Source organism: Alexandromys fortis, unplaced genomic scaffold, assembly GCF_014885135.2.
Source record: "Alexandromys fortis isolate MF-2015 unplaced genomic scaffold, M_Fortis_MF-2015_v1.1 scaffold_192, whole genome shotgun sequence".
In the NCBI taxonomy this organism is placed as follows: domain Eukaryota; kingdom Metazoa; phylum Chordata; class Mammalia; order Rodentia; family Cricetidae; genus Alexandromys; species Alexandromys fortis.
This window is the reverse complement of record NW_026068071.1, coordinates 1,923,300-1,941,648: the sequence shown is the minus strand read 5'-3', so window position 1 is coordinate 1,941,648 and position 18,349 is coordinate 1,923,300. Positions and strand designations below refer to the sequence as shown.

At 40.7% G+C, this 18,349-nt stretch overlaps 1 protein-coding gene across 3 annotated transcripts; it reads left to right on the top strand.

The window, feature by feature from the left end:
* The first annotated feature begins 6,889 nt into the window (after nt 1-6,889).
* Hccs (holocytochrome c synthase) lies at nt 6,890-16,532 on the top strand. Of its 3 annotated transcripts, none has more exons than XM_050121044.1 (7): nt 6,890-6,994; nt 7,614-7,769; nt 10,031-10,182; nt 10,494-10,642; nt 11,506-11,625; nt 14,542-14,628; nt 15,197-16,532. In XM_050121044.1, exons 2-7 carry the CDS (start codon nt 7,655-7,657, stop codon nt 15,393-15,395), a joined length of 822 nt encoding a protein of 273 aa, XP_049977001.1. In that variant the 5' UTR covers nt 6,890-6,994; nt 7,614-7,654; the 3' UTR covers nt 15,396-16,532. The 3 variants fall into 3 exon arrangements, with proteins under 3 accessions (XP_049977001.1, XP_049977002.1, XP_049976999.1); XM_050121045.1 differs by having other exon boundaries at nt 6,935-7,048; XM_050121042.1 differs by having other exon boundaries at nt 6,948-7,111; nt 15,197-16,531.
* Nucleotides 16,533-18,349: the final 1,817 nt, after the last annotated feature.

Below are 18,349 nucleotides of genomic sequence, written 5' to 3'. Positions count from 1 at the left end.
CCCCCCGCCCCAGGACTCTGTTTCTCATCCAGGAACTGCCAAGAGCATAGTGGTTCACATGTCCAAATTCCAACTTTGAATAAATAAACCAGCTGAAGTGCTTGCTTGCCTCGAGATCGGCAGGGCAGTTTCTGAACTTCTATCGCCCTCAAGTGGCAACATTGGAGATTTTTCTTACTGCTGAAATTGAGGTTCTGGTTCTCCTCTCCAAACGTGGTTCTTTTTCTTTCTAGTTCTCCCAGGTGACATGATGAAGTGTTTCTGTGGAGGTGTGTTAGTGGTGTGAATGAACATCTATTGACTCATGGATGGAGCACATATAGTATATACTTTCATGGTTTGCAATATGAAAGGTTTTAAATCCTGTCTCTATCGTGACATTCAAGACTCAGAAAAGGGTCTAATAACCAAACCATTAAACCCTTAAAACTCTCGTTAATAGCATCAAAAGAACATATAAAGCCAATATGCATAGAGTAGAAATACTAAGCCTGCCTTCCAGTGCTAGTCTGTATCTTCTTTGGAACACAAAACATACATCCTGAGAAATTCAAAAATGTATTGAGCAATATAGAGTGTTTTTGTTTCCTACCCACAAAACACTTCTATGGCATGAGAAATTCACAAATTCATGTTAAAAAAAAGAACAATCAGTGAGTTTTGTAGTATTTAGGCAAAGAAATCCAGAATACAAGAGTTATCTTCAACTTCAAAAACAGAAAGTGCTCAACATTCAGTCCACAATAGGGTTGATATTTAAGTTTATTTTTTCCAATACAGCAAATACCCTTGGTTCATCACCTGCTATGCTTCCACACACTGCTTAAATCCCAAGCTTGTAGTCTTCCAAATAGCTCTAACCGGTTCTGAACATTCGCCTACATACCGAGTATTCTTGCCAAGGCTAAATCCCAAGGGGAAGCAGGTGTCTTTTACCTTCTTTATTTCAATGCTTTTCCTGTTAGAATGGTCTTCATCTGAGGCTGCTTACTCATGTCCTCTCTGAAAGTCATTTTATTTTTTGATGTTGTTGATGAGATGGAAGCTCACCATATGTCATCCCAGCTGGCCTCAAATTCCTAAGCTCATGTGATCTTCCTGCTTCAGCCACCTAAGTGGTTGGGACCACAAGCATAGATAATGAAGGCCTGATGTGAAGACAACTTTGAAATCAGTTGTGTTCAAAAGTTATAAACTCCAGTCACTTGGATCCTCACTATCGATGCCAGAGTGGGTCTTTCTCTTTCAGTGTGTGTATAGCATAATAGCTTACAAATGGTAGATATTCAGAAAAAGCAAAGGAGAGGAGAAAGCAAAGAAATGAAGATGGAAAGAAAGCAAAATCATTCTTTATAATAAATTTTGGAGATCAGTCCTTATATCAGATGTGGGGTTGGTGAAGATCTTTTCCCATTCTGTAGGCTGTCATTTTGTCTTATTTACCATGTCCTTTGCCTTACAGAATCTTTTCAGTTTCAGGAGGTCCCATTTATTGTTTATTGCTCTCAGTGTCTGTGCTACTGGTGTTATATTTAGGAAGTTATCTCTTGTGCCATTGCGTTCAAGGCTACATCCCACTTTCTCTTCTATCAGGTTTAATATAACTGGATTTATGTTGAGGTCTTTGATCCACTTGGACTTGAGTTTTGTGCATGACAATAGATATGGATCCATTTGCAGTCTTCTACATATCGGCACCCAGTTACACCAGCACCTTCTGTTAAAGCTGCTTTCCTCTTTTCATTGTACCATAAGAAACTAGATATCAAAATACAAAAGTAATCCAATTAAAAATGGGGTACAGAGCTAAACAGACCATTTTCAGCAGAAGAATCTCAAATGGCCAAAAGATATTTGAAGAATTGCTCAACATCCTTAATCATCAGGGAAATTAAAAAAACAACCCTGAGATACCATCTTCCGCCTGTCAGAATGGCTAAGAGCAAAAGCACTGCGAACAGCCTATGTTGCAGAGGATGTGGAGTCAAGGAGTCATTCCTCCACTGCCGGTTTGCTGGAGTGCAAACTTGTACAGCCACTTTGGAAACCAGTATGGCGGTTTCTCAGAAAGTTGGGAATCAATCTACCTCAAGACCCAGCGATACCACTCCTGAGCATATGCCCAAAGGATGCTCAACCATACCACAAGGACATTTTTCATAGCAGCATTATAAATTAGCTAACACTAACATCTTGATTAACCCATTTTTCTGATCTATGGTAGCCATGTGGCTCAGTACCTTTTTTTCCGTGGGGCAGATCACATCCTGCTGCTTAGGTGATCTGGGCAGGAGTGGGAGGGATCAGCTTCCTCCTTCCCAGAATTCTCCTGTTCTCATTATATCATTTCTACTTCCTGTCTGGTTTTCCTGACTATATTTCCTGCCTGGCCAATCAGCATTTATTTAAAACATGATTGACAGAATACAGACAATTTTCCCACATCACATTGGCAGAAAGTTTCCAGAACAGAAGGGGAACTGGAATGTCTTAGCATTTCTTGAAACCATTTCATATATCATAATTTACAATGCATTATTTTGAATATAAAGTGTTATATTGCTATTGCTACCGTATGTGTGTGTATGGGGGAAGGGAGAAAAAGGGAACAGACAGAGAAAGAGGGGCCATTTGCTATATTTTGATTCTATTTTCCAAATACTTGTACCAATAACTTTTCCCTTAAATATTGTATATATATATATATATATATTTACTGCAGAGAAGCTACACAATAGAATAATACCACAAACATCTGTGCCTATGAAGATTTGAGACTTAAAATATGAATTTCAATATCTCCCAAAGTTTATTTCTTTGGAAACCACATTTCATGTGGCGGTGGTAGAGAATGGCTTGTCATCTTGTCTTTTGTGGCTTTAATCCTTCGATCCTGCTTTAGAATGGAGTGACTCCAAACCACTGAAGCGCCGTCTCCTCTTTCCTCTACAGCAAATTCTACCTCACCTTCTCGATTTTCCTTCCACTTTAACTTCTCTTCTTTCCAATTTACTAATTTACAGTGTTTATAATAAGAGCTAAAACCACCAGAGAAAAAAGATATATTTAAGTTGGCTAGTGATGCAGTTTTTTTTTTTTCCTAATAGGGAAACCAAACTAAAGTCATAAGGTTCTTTCGAATATGGAATGAAAACAAAGAAGACCAAAAGCCTTGAAGGATGGTGCCATCCATTCTTGTGGCTTTAGCATCCAACCATATGTGATGAGTTACATTTCCTTATCTGTAACCAACTGCATTCTTTTGAGTTCCAAAGGATATTCTGAGCTGCTCTTCGTATTTCTCAGCAACAACTACTGTTACAACTTTCATGGACTACTCAAACCTGATCTCACTCCACATATAAATCTATTCAGTTCTCAAAATTAGCAGTCAATTGTTTTGCTCCTTTCACACTATTACACTCTTAGCTCTCTCATCTTTTCAAGAAGATTATAATTTCTGGCAACTGCAGTATACCACGATGGTTCGCGTCAAAAGAATAAGCGAGCTTACTGGGAGGTAGCCACTGAAAATTCACAGCATCAAGACTGTCCCTCTTCTCATGATCATCATTGAGCACTAGCAAACCTGATCTATCACTAAGCATATCCTCAGTGACAAGAAGATTGGATCTCCACTCCTCTAGGCAAAACTCTACTATTATTTCCACTTGGAGCAAGGGAAGCTTTAGTGGCTCTATGAGGTTCTCTCTGAAGCAATGCTTACTACATCCACTTTTACCGGTCCTTTTGCCACGTTTTCCCACTCATATTAAATGCTGCCACCCATGAAAAGCTCGTGCGCAACAACAAATAATATCCGCAACCTCATCATAAGGACATCAATATTAATAATCTTATTCTTAACCTACATACCATTTGTTGCCCATTTCAGTTTCATGATGACTGTTGTAACAGAAATAAGTTAAATTACCCCAGTGTAGTTACCTAGTGTTTTTCTCTGTCTCTCACCCCCTCTCTGTCTCTATCTCTCCCAACTGTGAAGGTCTATACTTCAGCTGTCAGTTTGGGTCCATGGATTTCTGAATCTAGTGTTTCTCCACACTGACACTGTTGACATTGGACAGACAAGGACAAGGGCCCTTTTTTAGTGAAGTGACTGTATGGAGGAGTCTCTGTAAATATTAGAGCTTGCCATCTGCTTATCAGCTGGGCCAGTTATAGAACAGAAAGGTGGGGCAGGAAGGAAAGAGGCTGAGTTTCTTTCTTTTTTTTTTTTTTCTTTTTGGTCCACAGTTGGCCATTGCTAGGAATAACCAGCAAATTGTCAAAGAACGTTAGGTAATCCATAAACATCTTTGTTCTTTGAGATGAGGTTCTCACTATGCAGCAATGGCTTGTTTGGAACTCACTATATAAATCAGACCAGACTGGCTTCGAGCTGGCTGAGATCCACATATCTCTGCCTCCTGTATGCTGGGATTAAAGGCTAGCTCTCACCACACCAGGGGTCCTTTCCAAGGATCAGGAATCTAGGAAAATAAGCTATAGCAAGTTATGTAGGTTCTGGGGTGATTATTACTGTGGTTTCAAGAAACTGATATCATTTTAATAAAACTGGAGGAACTTTTCAAAATAGCCATGGTCGTGGGTAATTAACACATGAACCCAGATACTTCTCTATTACAAGATATTTTCTGTGTGCTTTGCGGTATTCAACAGTATCCCTGGTTTCTTCCCACTTGATGCTACTAACGACCTCTGTCACCAGTATGACCATTGAAAATGTCTCCAAATATAGCCAAATGCCCCAATATAGGAGTAGCAAAAACAACTTTCAACTGAGAAGACCTACCTTAATGAGAAGCAGAACTTTGCTTATTATAATCCTCATACGTGTAGATTCCAAAAAGGAAGTTGGGCTTTTCCTTGTCATTTATCAGCAAACAGCCTTCAGCTTTCAGAATGGACCTGAGTTCAACATTAGCATTGATTAGTATCCACTTGTAAGGTAGACCTGAACTCAACAAATCTGTGGTAGGGTCTGATATTCTGAATTTGAAATAGCTCCAGATAGAAATCCCCTCTACATAGATAAAATTTTCAATAGTGGTGTCTCCCCCTCAGTCTCTGTCAAATATTTCAAATCAAATAACGTGAAATTATATCTGTTTAGATGTATTTTATTGTTAGTTGACCTATAAGTTACTTAAATATAAATTCCTGAAGAACAAATCCTTTGCTTGGCATTTTTATACTCCTAGCAATTTTTACAGTACCTGATATGTTATATGTTCTACGTAATTATCATTGAATTAGGGATATTGTTAAGGATTTACTGATTCTAAACTTCCAGATAATAGACTTAGTTACTGGTCCACATTTAGATAGGAATCTTGTACTAGGTAAAAGTCTCCTATATCACTAAGCCCTTGCTAGGGATGACATGTTTCATAGCAACACATTTGTGATGAAAGATGTAATAATTTTAAGTGTAAGCTCCTATCTCATAGGAGACTGATCATAGAGTGTAAACTATCACTCCCTGGTGTGACATATTTTAAATATAATTGACAGGATTAAAAAGCTTAATAAAGATATATATTCTAACTTCAGTAAACCCACATGTAGGTAAGAAAATTACACTTAAATGGAAAAGTAGAATTTTCTTTGTCAAGATTAATTATAACTAGGGCATGCTCCTCTTTATGAGCTCCTCCTCACTGATGCAACTTTCTTTTCCATGTCCTCATACCCAGGCCATATCATTTTTCTGTTCTCCGGCCATGATCCTGTGTGAGGTCTCCTACTGCCTCTAATCTCGGAAAACTCTGGAAGTTCAGGACCCAGGGAAGGTGATAATCTTGCAATAAATTGGGAAAGAAAAGTAAGAACTGCGGGAGCTAACAAGAAATGGTGGTGAAGAGCTTGTGAGAGAAGAGAGACTGGTGGAACAGAATGGATTAGTGTGATACAACAAAGAATTTCAAATAGGAATGTGAAATTTAGGAAGGGATTAGGGACCTGGAAAAAAGAAAAAAAATATTCTGAAAATGGGAAACTAACCGTGTAAAATGAGAGAAGAAAGACTTGTAGAACATATGGAAAATCTTAAAAAGATATATATATTATATAAGAATATAGTACATATTATCCAATACAACATGATTAGACCTGAAACCATTTACACACAAACTTCAAAAAAAAAAAAGATTTGATGGGCTGGATTTTATTTACACACCTTAGAACAATGGTTCTCGGTCTATGTACAAAATGTTACAAAAATGTAACGGGTGAAATAACTATTCCCCCATCTTCTGGTTTACCACACACAAATTATATGAAAACTTATTTTACTTTATATGAAATATAATACTTATATGAAAACTGCAATTCCTTGATTACATGGAATACACTCACAACAGCTGCTGGAGTCCTGAAAGGATTAGGTAAACAAAGTTTAAGCGCAGGTACTGAATTATAGTATGTTATTCCGTAAATCCACACGAATACTATGTGTCCATTAAAAGGTACAAACTGACCTTTCAGGAACCTAAAGACAGTTGCTTGGGGGCAGTTTTAAAATACTACCCCCTTTGGGGGAAGTACCTTGAAACCCATGCCACCATCTGGTGACACTTCTCCGAGAGACTGGAAACACGTAAGGACGCGCATAGTGACAGTGAAAACAAAAACAACCCACCAACAATTTGACAAGTCCAGGGCGCCCCCTCTGCTCCCTTAAGCACACACGCACAAAGAACAGAGTAGGTCTCTCCGGCTCCGCTGCGGCTCAGCCGCCAGCCGAGTTGAAAACACCGCCCAGACCGTAGAGGCGGGGTCAGAGAGAAGGCGCGGACGGCTATAGGCCTCGAACCGGAAGGGGTGGGCCCCATCCTCCCTGACTGACAGGGCTTCTCCTCAGTCGGCGGCCTGCCCCAGTGCTTCCGGAAGTTCTGCCTTCGGAAAAGGAAGTCAAGGGCGCTCAAGAAAGCCGGCTGTGACCCGGGCGTTAGCGGTGACCCCCTTTGAGGTAAAGAGGAGGAGGAGGCGGCTGCGGCTGCGGCGGCGGCGGTTGGTCGCTGCCGTGAGTATCCGGCTTGGCGGTTCGACGCAGTGGCCGCCCGGGCCAGTCCGAGGGGAGACTGAGGTGCTGAAGGGTGTGCGGTGGGCTTTGGGGACCGCGGACTGGTTCGGGTGGGACGCACATGGACAGGTAGACAAGATCGGTGGCGTGCTGCCCTTCTTCGGCGCGTCTTGGCCTCCCAGTTTGGTGACACTCCCCTGTTTTTTGAACCTCCCCGCCTTCTCTGAGACCGGAGGCCCAAGAGGACAGGGGTTCGAGTCCGGTTCCGTATGCTTCGTTTCCCGGGCCCGTGCCACCCCCTCCCCCTCACAGGACCCCTCCACCAGGTCTAAACACGTCTAGAAGACACGGTTTCACCTTACGTGTTTCCAGTCTCTCAGAGAAGTGGCATAGGTTTCAGGGTACTTCCCCTAAAGGGGGCAGTATTTTAAAACTGCCCCTAAGCAAGTGTACTTTCCCATGGGATGGGGAAGAAGAATGAGGGTCAGCTAGTGTCAGAATGACAAGGGGCGGATAGTCTGGTTGCTAAGCCTCTGCACTGAAATCGGACTTATTGCTTTGGCAGGTGGAAATTTGAGACCGGGAGTCATCCCTGTGGTTCCAGCCATGGGTTCCTCCACATCTACTCCCGCTGCTGCAGTGAACACCTCAAACGGTTCAGATCTTCAGCCCCCTTCACCGCCTTCAGGATGCCCGATGCATGAAGCCCGGAGGAGGAAAGGTAGTTTGTTTGTTGGCTAGAAATTTGAAAGAGAGGTAATGGTTCTAAAGGAAGAGGCCTGTAGTTTGCCGGTGAGGCTTGTAAGCCTGGGAGTAAGGCACCCTGGGACTGATCCTAATTTTGCTGCTCTTTAGCCATTATCATAAACAGCTTCTCCGTGTCTTAGTCTGTCATCTGTAGGTTTAATGTAATATTTTTCACAGGATTCTGATGATGGCTGTCTGAGATCATGCCCGGAAACCCAGCAGCGGCCTCTCCAAAGTTTCCCTGTGCCTCCATCAGGGGTTTTTAGTCGTGGATGAGGAGAGCCATCATTCAAGGGGACATTTAATAAATAGTTTGCCTTTTCACAACTGAGACGTATAGTGGGGTGGGACCAAAGATGCTGCTAAAGATCCTACTGCCTTGGACATGGATGGAATCTTTGGTTGCTAAATAATAAGAAAGCCAGAGCTGAGAAAGCTCAGTCTAGCTATGTTTCAATAAACTACTCCCGTATCAGCTGTAGTCTTCATCTAGGTCAGAATAAGCCTTCACCAAGTGAATTTATAGACCATTATGTCAGTGCAAGGTTGGAAGCATAAAAAGTTCTTTAATTAGTGCCTGTCTGCTTTTGATAGTTTAGATTGGGGCATTCGGTATGCTTATTGCATATTCATGTTTCCTGCATGCTCACGGATCCTGTGCCATCATTCTTTCTCTGGGTTAGCCAGCCTAACTCCAAGAGGTCAGCACTTACTCTCTCTCACAAGCAGTGCAGGCTTTTGTTTCTTGATTGAGAGAGAAACAGCAATGCCTTTGCCTGATAGGGCTTACATTCTCACCTTTATAAACCTGTATGGGGGATTGATTTTCTGTTTGTTTTATAGTCAAGGAAACTAAAGCTCAGAGAAACTAACTTCTGTACTCTGAGTCATTTAGCTAGTAAGTGCTGAAGTTGGTGAAAATGCTGTGACCTTGGACAAGGACAGGTCCCGTGTTCTTCCAGTATTCCTTCTTCTAGAAATTGAGAGAAAGCAAACAAAGCAAGTGTGCCTTGGCTCTGAGCTTCTGTTCTCTAGTAGTCCTCTTTGTGATTTTATCTGCCACAGAGACTCTTGATCCTCCTTTATTTCCATAGTAAAGAATGTGAGTCTAGGAGACTAGTGGGCCTCTAGGTTATATAATGTGGAAAGTATAGCCCTGTTTTCCTTCTGATACCCACCTGGGATCAACGCTCTGGGAAGATTAGTGTTTTACTGTCATAGAGAGAGGTATTGCAGTTATGATTTCACCCCTAAAGTGAACTGCTTGGGGTCTTGGAGAATGAAGGCCTGGGAGGAGAGGCTAAGGAAGTGAAAGAAACTTGTCTTTTCTATGTATGACATCTAGCATTCAGCATATTCTGTATTTCCTACTGGTGCCTGGAACAAGGGAGGATTCCATGACAGAAGCAGCCATTATTCTGGGACACAGATCTTTAAGTACCTTCCTGATCACCTGATGTTTAAACAAGCTTCTCGGTCCCCACACCTGCCTGGATCCGCACCCTCGGAGCTTGGGCATTGACTGCTACTTGTGCCCCTCTGTTTATAAGACTCAGAAGCATGAGTCTCTCATGGTATATTTCCTTACAAGTCTGCTTTCTTGATGAGCTTTTATATCCGCTGACAAGGACTAGACCTCAGATGAATAGGGATTTTCTGTGGCTTACTTGAGTCTTTGAACAAACATGAGCAGAACGGAATGTTTTTCTTTTAGTCTTTGTAAAGTCTGCTCATTTTCTGCTCCTGTGCCCAATATTTGAGGGGGTATATCAAGAATAGATGCTTACATAGTGGCTGCTACTCCATTGACTTGTCAGGAACTAATGGCTGGAAGTCAGAGAGACCCAATAAAGTATGGCCAGCTCTCACTTAGGTTCCTCTGTCAGCTCCCAGCTGCTGGTCCAAGTAGGAACTTTGTAGGACATGGCTAATAATATAATGGGCAACACCCACTGTTGAATCTGCAGAATGATTTTAGCTTATTTTTTGCTGGGGGCATGATAGAATTGGAGAATGTACATATTTTTCTCTTAAAGGGAAAGTATATTTGTAGCATCTTGTCATCTTTAGAAAGTTAACTGGCTTAGTTCTTGGCATCTTTACGTAGAAGAAACTTAGTTTTTCAACTGTGTTGGTCACAATTTTAGCTCTTTAAGGTCTTAACTAAGAGTACCTTCTTCCACTGTTGGTATGTTATCTTAACAGTAATTGTTTTTTAATACTTAATTATTTCAGGCTGTCCCATGACTGCAGTAGCATCTGATCCAACCGGTGAGAGCAGAGCACACTCTGTGCCTGCCCACCAAGATCGGGCCTATGAGTACGTGGAGTGCCCTGTTACTGGTGCTGCAGCTAAGAATAAGGAGAACCTAGATCCTTCAAACCTGGTAATCTCCACTTATCTCTTCCAAAGGCATTTTATGTACCCCTGCATTCTCCACTATGGTCAACTGTGTCTTCTCAAACTATGAGTTAGATAAATCTTTCATAAATTTTTTTCTTGGTGGTTATTTCATCACAGCAACAACAACAACAAAAAAGTAGTATGACCAAAAATGTCAGAGGTTGAAAGTCTGATGTTGCTGGTTTAATGGGAATTTGTACTTCTTATATGGTGAATAACTTTGCAGAGTGTACTGACTATTTTTTGGTTTATATCATCATGCTGGCCTTTAAATACAATACTGATTTTCCTTAGATGCCACCGCCTAATCAGACTCCATCCCCAGGGCAGCCATTTACTTTGTCTACCTCAAGAGAGGAGTCATCTATTCCAAGAGCAGACTCCGAGAAAAAGTGGGTTTACCCTTCTGAACAGATGTTTTGGAATGCCATGCTACGGAAAGGGTAAGTGAGAATATTATTTAGAAGATAATTTGCTTACCACATTTATCTCAGAATTAAATGTTAAAAGTTTTTTTAACCTCCAAAAATACAGTAATTTTTAGTGAGTTTATCAGTTTATAATAGAATTTTCAGAGTTATCAGAATATAAGTACAAAGCTAGTATTCAAGGTCAATGTTTTTTAGAAAAACATAAGTAACAGGGCAAAGGGGTGGTGGTGTAGTGGTGAAGTGTTCAGGAAGACATTTGTTATAAGGAATTGGTTCCCATTATCATGGATGCCAGCAATAAGTTCCAAGATCTGCTGTCAGGTAGTGGGAGACCTGGAAAAGCCAGTGATGTGGTTAATCAGTCACACACCCTGAGAACCAGGGGAGCTGATGCTAGAAGTTCTGGTCTGAAAATTGGGAAGCTTAAAATCCAGAAATAACTGATATTTAAGTTCAGGTTGAAAATCAGGTAAAGCCTAATGTTGTAGCCCAAGCAAACATTCAGGAGTTCCTGTTTGCTTATGGAAAGGACTGCACCTTTTTGTTATACTTAGGCCTATAACTGATTGAATGGGCTCTACCTGAGCCGGACAATCTGTTCAATTCATATCACAACAAATATATTTTTAGAAATATAAAAAGAAACTCTTATATAAAGTGCCAGGAAAAAGTTGGTAAATCATTTTTCAATGGTACTAAATGAATAATGCTTTGGTGAATTAGTATGCTTGGAGAATTCCATGAAATAAGGTTAAGATGAACCATTAATCTTTGATTTCACTGTGTAAAAAGTATAAACCATTTTATGAATACATGACGTAACTATTTTGGCTTTATTAATGATATTTGATAAATTTTGGCACATTCTTTCTTAGGTGGAAGTGGAAGGATGATGATATTAGTCAGAAAGATATGTATAATATCATTAGAATTCACAATCAGAATAATGAGCAGGCTTGGAAGGAGATTTTGAAGTGGGAAGCTCTTCATGCTCAGTAAGTATGTTATCTAAAAAAATTCCTGCTTTCTTTTACTGCATATCAACTTTCCTACAGTGTTAACATTTAAATAATTTGTTAGTCATTTGTGTAACAGTGATGATTCTTATAGTGTAGACCACACTTTCTTACTCCCTGAGCTTTATAGAGCAAAGATAGCTCAGCTGTGCTCCATGCTGACTTAGGCCTCAGATGATCAGGACATGATCAGAAATGACTGCTGCAGAGCTGTGGGCTAGAGTTTCCTGAAGCCATGACCCATGAATCCCCATCTAGCAAAGGGGTACCTGCTCACAGTCTCTAAATGTGGCTGTCTCAGCTGCTTTACCTCACAGTGGCTAGGTTCCAGAGGCACCAAACAGAAGCCAAATCTCCTTTTCTGACATAGCTAGAAAGACTTAAGTGTTTCAAGTTTGACCAGATTGAAGGGGCAGGTGGAGCCTCATCTCTCAGTGAACGAAGTATGGTAGGCCAGTCATTGAAAGCAGAACAGAGCACATCAGAAATGAGACTGAATTGCTTTGTGATCCAAGGGATATAGGAAAGAACTTATTTTGTTCCTTCACTGTTTGGAATCCTTGTAAGGACTGACCTTAAAGGTCTATCTTCACATGGGCCCCTTTTCTCAGAGAGAATAGGTCAGTTGAAAGAGTAGTGGTTCTCCACATCACCTGGAAGTTTTATTGCAACTCTGCCATCTGGACTTTTTGGGGTGTGACCTGGTCCAGAATTGTCATAGGCTTGATGTTTATGGAATGATGTGACACTGCTGGTTGAGACCATCACCTCCAGAAGTGAAGCAATGGGAGTATCTTCACAAAGAACAATGTCCTGATGGGGGAAGTTACAAAATGATACCGCACTAGTTCAGAATTACGTATAATACAGGGTTATTTATTTAGGGGAGACTCACAGATCGCAGTCCTAGATCACAGTCCTCTGCACAAATGGGAACAAGAACAGACTCTAACAGCCGGAAGTGAGAGCCGGAAGCAAGAGAGCCAGTGCATGCTTTACGTCTGCGTTTAAGAGACCATGCCCAAGTGAGCTGCTATCTTAAAGGCTATTGGCTGAAGGAGCTTCCATAGCAAGGGCCTATCATAATCTGGCTTACATTTCAAATTCCTTCCAAAGCATAATTAATAAGTTTTTTTCTTTAGAGAAAAGCCACTTGCTGTTTTATTTTTATACTAGTCTGTTTTTGGTATTTGTACTGAGCATTTCAGTATGAACTCTACGTGAGTGTTGCTAGCTGGATGCCAGTTGGATAGACTTTCCTGGTGGTAACCTCTGACCTAGAGGAAAGACCTGGCTGGCTAACTCAGATGTAAGTAGCTGTCATAACCTAGGTTAAAAATGTACTCTAATTAAAGCCACCTGCTCATTACTTGCAGTGTGGTTTTAAAAACAAAGAAATAAAAGCTAAAGGAATTTCAGCTTGTCAATTCAATTACCTCTAGTCATTTTGCAGATATCTGTCAAAATTAGCTAAGCCATAAAAGTTCCCTCTAATGTCTTCAAAAGAAAAGTTACATACATTGAGTTACTGCTTTACCTCTTGAGAAGAGATACTAGAAAGTCCACAGTCTGGCTTTGTTGTACTCTGAATATAGATTCTTTTTTTCTTTACATGGTAGGATTATTAGCTTGTTTTACCAATGGGAGCAGCTAACAAAATTAGTGGCTCCTGTCTTAATGGACCAGTCCTTCAGCCCCCATCAGGGAATCAGGTTTGTGTCAAGGGCAGCGTCTTGAATATCCTCTGTACTCTTATGTCAGTAGAGGACAGGCCCTTAAGGGAACTCAGTCATACTAACTAGAACACTGCCAGTGATCAGTTTACTTAAAAAAACAGGCTCAGCAGTACGTACACTGGTTCCTAGAAGTCAGTCCCCATTCTTTTTTGCTTCAAAAAGTTTGTTAATTGGTTAAAATGAAACAAGGAAGTACTCCCACAATATTCTTGGATTGGTTCCAGGGCATCCGAAGATAACAAAGCCATGTATACTGAAAGTTCCTTATATTATAATTTCATTGTATTTTCATATAATGTGTAGTGTACATCTTCCTACATATTTTAGACAGTCACTTATAAATGACTAAAATAATGTAAATGTATTATAAATAGTTGTACTGTTTTATTCAAGGAACAACAAAAAGGATTAAAAATCAAATATGCTTAGTGCAAATGCACAGTTTTATGTTTATTACTGTATTTTGTTTGTTTAGTTGGTTTTGAGACAGTCTTTGTTTTTGAGACAGTCTTGTGTGGCCCAGGGAGACCTCTATGTAACCTTGAATTTGTAATCCTCCTTATCTTCATGTCCTGAGTGCTAAAATTACAAATATACATCACAGTATCTGATTTATGTGGTACTGAGCATTGAACCCAGAGCTTTCTGCATGATAGGCAAGTACTGTACCAACTGAGCTATATCCTCAGTTTTCAGATACAGTGTTTTCCCAGGTATTTTTAGTGCATAGTTGGTTGAATCTGTGAAGGTAAAGCCCATACACCCAAAGAGCTGATTGTATATAGCAGTTTCTGTTGTTTCTCTGCAGAAATCCTAGCTGCTCTATGCAAGAGAGAAAGAATATACACAATACATCAGTTTTTTCTGAGAGTGTGCCTGTGTGCCCTTTTCTCAAATGAGAAGGTCCTTTCTCCCGAATTTCGCAGGAAAGCCAAGCAGATGCCTAGAGAGAAACATATACAACCTAAAAGGAAAGTGAAATGTTTCCAACAAATAGGACCAATTTACTTGAATTCTGTTAAAAGTTACTGTCCTCTGTAAATGTGGTAGTATAGCAAATAAATATAGGGAAAAAAGATATTACTATAAAACTGTAACATCATTCTGTCAAAGGAAAGAAAGTATCTTTAATAGACTGTTCTTATTTGGGCATTTTCAGTGAGTGTCCTTGTGGCCCATCATTGGTCCGATTTGGAGGCAAAGCCAGAGAATATTCACCAAGGGCAAGAATTCGTTCCTGGATGGGGTAAGTATCAGTATACAACTGCTGCTGACATTCTCACCACTGAAACTAGAGTGTAAGAAAGTGGTTCCACTTGTAAAGTATATCCAGCTTACATTTCCTTATCTCATTGAGTTTACTCATAGATGGGCAGAATTATGAGGGTAGAATGGCTATCTTCCTACTTCATTCTCCAAAGATTGAATTGTGCTTTTTGGGGGGATCCTTAGAATTGTCCTTTTACTCTTCTTGTGGTCTTTATCTTGCCTCATTCTTCCCTTGTCTTTTGTGTAATTGGGTTTCTTAGCATCCTGGATTTCTCCAGCCTTCTAGCTAGCCTTCTGGCATGGGTCTCTTTCCCATGAACCTTTTTCCTTTATAGACAGATGATCTGACATAGACTCATCATAGTTTTTCAATGCCACATTCTCTATGCACCATAGGCTTATTGCCCACGTCTCATATCCCCTGCTAGGCATTTGCATGTGAGATCAGGCATCTGAACTATGCTGTTTTTCTGACTGTCTTTCTGCTTACACCAAGAATCAACGCAGACCAGCACTTAGCATTCACTGTTGTGCTTTCATTCCAGGTATGAGTTGCCTTTCGACAGGCATGACTGGATCATCAACCGTTGTGGCACAGAAGTTAGGTATGTCATTGATTACTATGATGGTGGTGAGGTTAACAAGGACTACCAGTTCACCATCCTGGATGTGCGCCCTGCCTTTGATTCATTCTCAGCAATATGGGACAGAATGAAGGTTGCTTGGTGGCGCTGGACTTCGTAACCACTGTTTTGTTTGTTATGAAAAAACTGAAACTTTTTTTTTTCTGAGAAAGATGTTAAAACTAAATGCATTCATAACGTCACCATGGGTACTTTTCAAGTGTGTAATCAAACTTGGATCTTTCATGCAAAGATGCTATGCTCCATTAAATTTTGAGCCACATTTTCCATTGTAGTTGATAGGTCATTAAATTTTTTTTCTCATTTGGTGTAAGAGGAAAGTAGTTGCTTAGTTTTCCCATTAACTGTGGTATTTTGTGTTATTCTCTATAGACAGTTTGAAAAAAGAGTTCTTAAAAAAGCATAGAAAGCTGTTTTTGTCCTTATTGTTTTCTCAGGAGTATTTGAAAATGTGATGCTTTTACCTGCCAAATATTTTAACTATATTCATTATAAAAGAAGCACTTACTCTTGTTTTAAAAGTAATATTTCTTAAATCCCTACAGTCTAAGTAACAACCTTGAAAAAAATGCAAAAGTATGCACTGAAAGTACTCTTTAAGACTAAGACATGCCAAGTTTTTTCCTTCAGATTTGACCTTGATAGAAGTTTCAACTAGATGATACATGCAAATTTCAAAATACTTTGCTCCTCATTTGTGTTCTAATATATAACTATTAAGGAAAAAGTCATTTCATTGTCCCTGAAGGTTGACAAATTACCTTATGTTATCATATCCCAAATCCATTCTCTAACCAGGAGCTTGTTTACAGTAGCCTAATGTAAACCTGGAAAGCCTGGCTGCAGTCACAGGGCCTGCAATGTCTCTGTGAAAAATAAAGTTATATTGGATAAGTGTAAGAATTCACAAGAAATGGGTTTTTTTTGTGGAATGTTTGCATCAATTCACCATCAGTTTTATCTTTGTTTTAAGCAAGACTAAGTTTGTTGCTGAAAACTTGTTTTAATTTTAATTATAGCAGCATGTTAGAAATAACTTGTCTTCTTAAGTGCTAATACAATGAAAATTTAATTTATCCTAAATACTGTAGTATTAAGTTAGTGGATGGTGTTTGTATCTTTGAGTTACTAATTTGATGTAGATTTCTTTGTTATATGATGCTTAAAATCCAACATTTAAAAATATCTGTATTTTTTAAATAAAGCTGACAGTTGAAAGATTCTGAAACATCTCAGAGTGACTTTATAGTTATTTCTTTTTCAGGCACAGACTTCACTAAATGCAAGTGGTCTCCTCTGTTAATCACTTTTAAACTGCATAAGAATGTCATCACTGTTGGTCCTTTTCACAGCTGCAGTTGTGTCGCGTCCACCCTCGACCAGCAAGGAAAACACGACCACCGGAGCTCTTTCTTGAAGCAGTTTTCAGGACTTTATTCACAGCAATCTATCTCCTTCTCCTTCTCTTTCTCTCTCCCTCTCTTCTCTCTCTGACCTCTCTCCCCTCTCCCCGGGCAAACCTCTCCCAGCCCTTAAGCAGGCATGGGCTGCCAACCCCGAACTGCCAGGTGGGCACTGCCCATAGGTTCACGCATATGCAGGCAGCTGATAATCATTGCGTGATCATAGCATAGGTCAGGCCTTAGCCATCTCAGGAGCTGATTATACATCTCCATCAGGTGTGATTCCATGCAGCTCGCTACAGTTCCCTCTTATGTTTTGTAAAGTCACAGGTAAGAGTAGAAGTCTGATCTCTGTTAAAAATGAAACATGTACTAGTGTCTGTCCAGGTGTCATCCACTCAGAGAACACTAGACCTGTCCGGTGCCTTTTTACAGAGGTGAGAGTTAGACACCAACCCACATGCAATCAGACTTGCTCTTCTTGAGGTTGATGTATGCTTACCTCAAGTGCAGTGTACAAGCCTCGCATCCTGTGCTCACTTATAGATAACCAAGCTTGAGGGGACTGTCCTGCTTCAATGACCGTGAAGGCCTGAATGATCATTAACTGCATTGCGATGCTGTGAGACCCTTATGTGACAGATGCACCACAGGCATACCAGGGAGGCAAGCACCATTAAGCCTGTTAGGGCTCCTACTCCCACCCACTCCTTCAGATGATTCATGGCTATGATGATCCAGGTCATGGCAAACTGGCATCAGCTTGGGAAAGGCTGACAGAATCCCCCACCACAGCTCCGCCATCACTTTCTCTGTTGAGTGGGTGAGGAACAGGCACAGGATCCCCAGACATATCTGTAACATCCTTTTCTGCCTCTGTCTGCACTTGCACCTTCCTCACCAGGCATTCTGGCACCCAGATAGGGTCCAAATGATCCTGTGGAAAAACACAAACAGCGCCGGGTGGTGGTGGCGCACGCCTTTAATCCCAGCACTCGGGAGGCAGAGGCAGGCGGATCTCTGTGAGTTCGAGACCAGCCTGGTCTACAGAGCTAGTTCCAGGACAGGCTCCAAAACCACAGAGAAACCCTGTCTCGAAAAAAAAAAACCACAAACAGCGCCTCGTGCTCATGCCAGCACGGGATCGGGTCCATGCCAGACCCCTGTTAAAGCATCCTTCCAGGTCACCATTCCTTTTGAAGGACTGGATGGACATGAATGCCTGTCTGCGGCAGACTGAATGGAATTATCCAAGTTCAAAAAATTTAAAGTAAATAAGGCTAAAGAAAGTCTATTCTTAGGGGTTTGCTCATGGCCTATTCCCCCTTTTTGTTTTTGAAGTATCTCCTTTAGAGATCAATGGGCATGTTCCACAATGCCTTGTCCTTGTGGATTGTATAGCAGTCCATGTGTCAATTGAATACCCATATGTTGACAAAATGAGGTGAATTTTTGTCCAGTATAAGCAGTACCATCAGTCTTTAATTGTTGGGGCTTGGTGGCCCAGGCTGCCCATGCTTCTAGACAATGAGCAATCACCTGAGTTGCCTTTTCACCTGTCATGGGTGTGGCATGAATAATGCCAGAACATGTATCAACTGAAACATGCACATATTTCAGGTTACCAAATTCCAAAATATGTGTAACATCC

What these genes read in the sequence shown, in the direction of transcription:
- Hccs (XM_050121044.1), top strand. Translation starts at nt 7,655, where the DNA reads ATGGGTTCCTCCACATCTACTCCCGCTGCTGCAGTGAACACCTCAAAC. An exon ending in ACCTAGATCCTTCAAACCTG is followed by an intron (nt 10,183 to 10,493) that starts GTAATCTCCACT and finishes GATTTTCCTTAG; the next exon opens with ATGCCACCGCCTAATCAGAC. An exon ending in AATGCCATGCTACGGAAAGG is followed by an intron (nt 10,643 to 11,505) that starts GTAAGTGAGAAT and finishes ATTCTTTCTTAG; the next exon opens with GTGGAAGTGGAAGGATGATG.